Here is a 6,916-nt window from a genome sequence, read left to right as displayed (position 1 = left end):
GGTCAAGTGCGTTACTTTTTTTTTTTTACTTTCATTTCCATACTGTTATTGTTGACTGCCAAAGACAGTATCAGGTGATCAAAAAGTGCTCCCTTACACATCAAGTGTAGTGTGTGTGATAAATGTGGCACATAACACAGCGCAAGTATCATTCAATAGGTCAGATTCAGAAGAAAGAGTCTGCCTTATGGGCCATGCATTGTTACTACTTTCATAATGCTCAAGGATTTTCTTATTGCATTCTCTTCCTATATATTTGTATTTTGTATTACTCTTTCTGTCACAACAGATTTCTCTGTGTGAAATTGGGGATGCTCTCCCCAGGGAGAGCACATCGCTACAATGACAGCACCACCCTTTTTTTTTCCCCCTTTTTCTTGCCGCAATTTCATCTGTTTTCCTATCCAAGTGGATTTTTCTACATAATTTTGCCAGGGACAATCCTTTTGTTGCCATGGGTTCTTTTATGTGCACTAAATGCATGTTGCATATGGGACCTCAGTTTATTGTCTCATCCGAAAGACTAGCGTCCAGACCACCACTCAAGGTCCGGTGGAGGGGGGGAGAAAATACCGGCGACTGCCAGTGTGATTCGAACCAGCGCGCTCAGATTCTCTCACTTCCTAGGCGGACGCGTTACCTCTTGGGCCAACACTCCACATATGCATTTGGTTTGTTCAGTGAGGCAGGAACCATCCAGGTAAAATGAACACCAAAAACACTCAACAAATCCAGCTTATTTAATTACATCCCTTATCCCAAAATGGTACATTGTCAGTGCAACATCCAACTTGTAAACATAAAGCACCACATAATTTAACTGCAAAACAACAGTTGGAAAATAACAAGCAGATAGCCAAGTTTCTGCTGAATGTATCCTAAATCTGATTAGATGGAAGAACCTTACACATTTTGAAACACACATAATTAAACATGTGTTTGAAAAGTTATTGATTTCTATAACCCCCCCCCCCACCCCACCCCCCAAAAAAACCCTCATAAAAACAAAATAAAAAGTTATATCACAACTTCCAAAACAATTCAAATTAAAACTTCATCATAAATTACAACTGAAAACAATAAATCTTTTTTTTTTTTTTTTTAACCAAGTATAAAGAAAAACATGTTCCTATCAAAACAAAAAAAAAGTGAAATGGATTATCATTAATCTCGATTAAACAAACAACTATCTTCATTAGATATGTAAAAACATAGCAAATTACAGAAATTGCATAACTCTGCCCTGATCATGGTTATTGATGCACAACCATATCTTGGTAATATTCACTGCATTTTTGGTCCATGGTCCATTTCATTACTTGAAGTGTAAAAGAAATACATATCAAATAACTTACATTGTCATACGACATCAACTGAAAACAAATGCCTATCAATGTACAGTATAATTGACAGAAATTATCAAGTTTTCAGAGCCCTTATCTCTCAGATAGGAAACAGGGTGACCTTCCTAACACAGAGATTCTTGAAATATGAAGATAACAGACATACAAGGTAAATGCGGAATGCAACAACAACCTTAGGAAGAGAACAAAGAAGCAGAATTTCAAAAAGAAAAAGAACAAAAATAGCTCATGGTTTGTATCACTTGTCCATCCACCAAAGAGACACACATGCATGGATGGATGGATGCAAACATGAAGTGAATAAAGTAGAACTATCTCCCCTAGTTTCCATCACAACTAAGATAAACTTCATTGTCCAAACATATACAATACGCCATGTTGAAAATTTGAGGCACAGGTGTATGGTTACATTAAAAAGATATTCTACTCAAAAACAAAGGCCAGGTAAGATCAGATTGTTCTTATTAACATAGAAATACAGCTGGTATCAGGATACAATACAGATACACCCAACATCAACTTCAGTGATTAATTTTTTGCACCTGATGCACCCAAACTCAACTGCGATAAACTTCTTGCACTTGATGCACCCAACATCAACTTCAGTGACAAACTTTTTGCATTTACACAGGCCAGACAAAGAGCAATCCATGGACAGCACAGCTAGAACCATTTGGATTAAATAAAATTCTGACTCGTTCACAACTGCCTCAACGAATGGAATACCTCATTCTTTACTTGGCCTCATTTTTGGGGGTGGGGGGGGGGAGGGAGCGGGGGGTTGTCTGATGGTGTCATTCTCATGCTGTTCAGCTGAAATGCCCCAAATGCAGACACACCTAGGCTTCTTGAATTACAGTCCCAGTATCAGTAGTCTAAAGCAATCACAATCTGCTATAAACCATCACCAGAAGAAACCCTAGTGTCAAACCTCTTAGAGGTGTTTCCAGAGTCTGTTTTGATTCATTACATTCATGATATGGAAACCACACAATGTCGATCAAACAACTGCTCTCCTATATATACAAACAAATATAACAGATCACACGCAGACCGGGACAAGAAAAACACCAGAACTTATTATTTTTCTGTATTCTCCGATGATAAGTATGGATGAGGACAATACTGAAATTATGATCCAGTTTGATGTGAGACTGCAGGCACTCTATCCTCCTTTCATAGCATGTTCTGCCATGAGCAAGGCTCATGAAACATGAACAAATGTAATACTGATCAAGAAATCTGAGCAACATTGTAAAAAAAATGCGTCTACAAAATGGAATGCACTCAAACGTTGTTCCAGTCCTCCAGTTTGAGGACTGAGCACATACTGCTGGTAAAAAGTCATTTCAACTTCTTACCCATATCAAAATTACAGCCTCCCAATCATCAGTGTGCAACACTAAACACCACACCATAACAGTTTCGGAATTCCTCAATTTTGCTTGATGAAATCATGGACTCACAGCCTTCACTATTCATTTACTGATTAATGTGACACACACACACACTTATGATACATTTCTAATTTGATGACATTAAGTACTCATTATGATTGTGATTTTATGAGCTGACCCCCAAACCCTGGACTCTTACTTTGCAGAATCACTGAATTAAATCTGGGTTGTTATTAGGTAACTGTCTTGTCTGGCAGTGACATGACAACAAAGAACCATTATCAAAACAAAATAACAAACCCTGCAAAATACTACTAAACACAAATAAATACCCCAGCACAACCTATTCCATCAGTCACAACTCATTCCCTGTCATGAATTATTGTTTTTAAACTGATGACCCAAGAGTCAAAAACAGTTTGTTAAGAACGACAAACTGAACATTTAAGTCAAGGCTGGACATACTGATAAAGCGTTGACACATTGATAATGCGTCAAAAAACAACAACCCCAAAACCAAAAAAAACCCTGATCAGCGGAATGCACCTCTGTGTCACATCATAAGATAAACAGACTGTGCCTGAGACCCTGCATTTACTGAAACAGATTGTACTGAGCTCACTCATTCACAGGAAGCATGCGGTTCTCCCCATTCCTCACCCAACACCACTCATCATCACAAATGACGCATCTTAAATATAACTACATATACATAACTTCGAAATGCTATCAGCTAAGCTCTGTGAGACATGTGCCCCTCAGATAAAATGGTGATATGGATACAGAATATGACGGGATCAAACAGCTCCAAACCAAGTAAGCATCTAGCAGTGCCTGTAACACATAGTATCACTAAAAAATACCCACTTATGACACAAAACTGTCATTTAAAAACCCTCTAGCAATAAGGCAATATATCAACAGTATAATTCACATTGTCCCTCGTTCCCACAATGTCATCAGCAGCACCAGCAAGCATACAGGCTGACACGCATCAAGGAGCTGAGGGTCGATCCCCAACCCCTCCGGCCTTGTCGTAGACCGCCAGACCCACTTTGTAGGCAAGCTCGTCCGCCTTGGCCTACCAAACACAGAAAAGAAATGTTCGATTACCTGGTTGAACACTCACTCCACATCTACAACTGCAGGCACTTTATGATTTCTGCTTTATTGTATTACTTTCTGTCACAACAGATTTCTCGGTATAAAATTCAGGTTGTTCTCCCTTGGGAAAGTGTATTGTACAGTGTCACTCTCTTCATAGATAAATGAACACCTCTCTTTACAGATAAATAAACACCTCTCTTCATAGATAAATGAACACCTTAAAGCACTAGAAATAGCACAGACTGGCTGGGAAGGACAGCTCCGACAGTAGAATCTCTGTTTTAAATCTCGTCTCAAAACTCACCTTTTCCCTCAGCAATAAGTTCAATTGTGGCAGGTCCACAACTACATGCATGTATATGAATGTGTATTGTGTGCGCGTGTGTTTATGTAAGTTTGTGCCTGCCTATGTGTGCGTATTTGTTAGGGTAGCTGTTAGATACACATGTATGTTAAAATGTATGTATGCAGTGTGTGTGTGCGTGCGTGCGTGCGTGCGTGTGTGTGTGCGCGTGCGTGCGTGCGTGTGTGTGTGTGTGTGTGGTCACATTTTGGTGTGCGTATGTAACATAGATATAATGTTTTATGTTATCAAAAGCGTTTTTGTAAAGCACCTAGAGCAGATTTCTGGATAGTGTGCTATATAAGTATCCATTATTATTATTATTATTAGAAGGGAAATAATACCAGCAGCAGTCTATTCTTCCACCCTATCCAAACACATGACAATGAAACACAACTGAAAGAATGCAGTCCATTTAAAAACCATCTGAAAAGCATGTGCACCAACTCAGGTTTCTTCCCACTGTGTCTTGTACATTGACAGACACAACAGTGCAAGACAGTGGACACACATTATCCATACAGCAGAAAGAATGTCTTGGACGTTATCAATGAATGAAAGTAACAAGGACCATACCTACATCCTTTGCACATTCTTACCTGTGAGTCAGCTTCCGCATACACCCTCACGACATCCTCTGTGCCTGATGGTCTGTTTTCACACACACACACACACAGAACAAATTATTGTTATACATTTTTCTTTCCAAACCCGTTCCTACCAGTCGACAGTTATACATGAGCAAAATGTCAAGGATGTAATAATAAACAGAAACAGATTACCCCAAACCTCTGATAGAAAACAAAATATACATGAATACTTAAGAAATATGGATACAAATTTTCACTGTTACATATGAAATTGCTTCCTATATCAAGCGTTTGACCAAATACAAATTCTCAAATACATGAAAATAACATCTCTCCAGACAATCAGGACAGAACTTGGAGAATTTACCTATGAATTCAAAAGCAAACAGCAAAGAGCTCAAAGTTCACTGCAGCATATAAATCAGACAGGTTTGAAATTTAACTGTCCCTGACCCCAGTCTCAAAACAACAATGTTCTATACTTTCAAGAATGACTATTACTCTTAACCCATTGATCCACATCTGAGAACAACTTGACCTCATGTGCAAATCCCACAGAGATTTTAATTTCCCATCTGCAATAAGGAAAAAGAAGAACAAACTTTGTATGAACAATTGAAATTGGTGGGATAACAGAAAATGGCATTGGTGAGACTCAAGTCTTTTCACTTTTTACAATTTTTTTTTAATCATATGCGAAGTGAAAGAGGCTGGAAAAATGATGCTGAATAAATTCTAAATAGTCTTGCCAATTCTCCAGATCATTTCACTGGTGCATTCAGTCATCAAAGTGGATCATTCACTGGTTAATTCAGTCATCAGTGGATCATTCACTGGTGCATTCACTGGTTAATTCAGTCATCAAAGTGGACCATTCACTGGTTCATTCAGTCATCAAAGTGGATCATTCACTGGTTCATTCAGTCATCAAAGTGGATCATTCACTGGTTCATTCAGTCATCAAAGTGGATCATTCACTGGTTAATTCAGTCATCAAAGTGGATCATTCACTGGTTCATTCAGTCATCAAAGTGTACCATTCACTGGTTCAGTCATCAAAGTGGATCATTCACTGGTTAATTCAGTCATCAAAGTGGATCATTCACTGGTTCATTCAGTCATCAAAGTGTACCATTCACTGGTTCAGTCATCAAAGTGTACCATTCACTGGTTCAGTCATCAAAGTGGATCATTCACTGGTTCATTCAGTCATCAAAGTGAATCATTCGCTGGTTCATTCAGTCATCAAAGTGGATCATTCACTGGTTCATTCAGTCATCAAAGTGAACACAGCACAAACAATGCTTGAGACAGATGGGGAGTGACTGCTGAGTAGTTAGAGCACTGGACTTTCAATCTGAGAGTAGTGGGTTTAAATCACAGCGCAATGCCTGTGCCATGCAGATCATCAAAAACACATGTTAAAGGCACTTGCAATTCATGTAAAATGTTTGGTGGGTTGTGGAAACATGATCATCAAAAACACATGTTAAAGGCACTTGTAATTCATGTAAAATGTTTGGTGGGTTGTGGAAACATGCAGATATCCAACATGCACACCTCCCCCCAAAAAATCAAAGTATGTCTGTCTGAATGGTTGGGCAGTGAATTTAAACCCACTGTGTCTAGCACTCGGCACAGGAAGGCGGGGCCCAATCCTCTCCTTCCACCATTTTTACCTTCCCAAACTGAAGTCAGGTACTCATTCTGGGTGGAGAGAGGAAAATTAGAGTAATGTGCCTTTCCCAAACACACAACATCATGCAAAAATCATGCCTCGAACCCTAATCACAGGTGAACACAGGATTAGAAATCCAATACCTTACCAATTCTGCCACAAAAACTCACTAAAAAAAAAAAATGTCAAGCACAAAAAAAAGCTCATCAAAGATGTGGGAACCCATGAAGATTATGAGAAGAAGACGGTGACTACGACTGAGAGACAAACCTGACAAAGGAGCGACCACTGCTATAGCCTGACACCAGCTGATCAATGGCTTCCTGCAGTCCGGCTGGTGATGTTGTTCTCCTCTCTGCGTCTGTGGTCTGAACGACTGTTCTGTCCTGAACCTGTGGATGGGGTGTTTGTGAAATGCATGAGTGTATCTAAGGAGT

At 39.2% G+C, this 6,916-nt stretch overlaps 1 protein-coding gene across 1 annotated transcript in view; it reads right to left on the bottom strand.

Moving 5' to 3' along the window:
• Nucleotides 1-666: 666 nt before the first annotated feature.
• The window catches only part of LOC143300342 (phosphoacetylglucosamine mutase-like), a 25,995-nt gene continuing 19,745 nt past the window's right edge, over nucleotides 667-6,916 (bottom strand). The window contains exons 15-17 of the mRNA XM_076613945.1: nucleotides 6,750-6,871; nucleotides 4,811-4,862; nucleotides 667-3,842 (exon numbers count right to left, since the gene is read on the bottom strand). Of these exons, the coding sequence (XP_076470060.1) occupies nucleotides 3,756-3,842; nucleotides 4,811-4,862; nucleotides 6,750-6,871 (261 nt within the window). The 3' untranslated portion in view covers nucleotides 667-3,755. The remainder of the gene's footprint in view (nucleotides 3,843-4,810; nucleotides 4,863-6,749; nucleotides 6,872-6,916) is intronic.

This window comes from Babylonia areolata, chromosome 2 (assembly GCF_041734735.1).
Source record: "Babylonia areolata isolate BAREFJ2019XMU chromosome 2, ASM4173473v1, whole genome shotgun sequence".
Taxonomy (NCBI): domain Eukaryota; kingdom Metazoa; phylum Mollusca; class Gastropoda; order Neogastropoda; family Buccinidae; genus Babylonia; species Babylonia areolata.
This window is presented reverse-complemented; position numbering and strand designations above follow the sequence as displayed.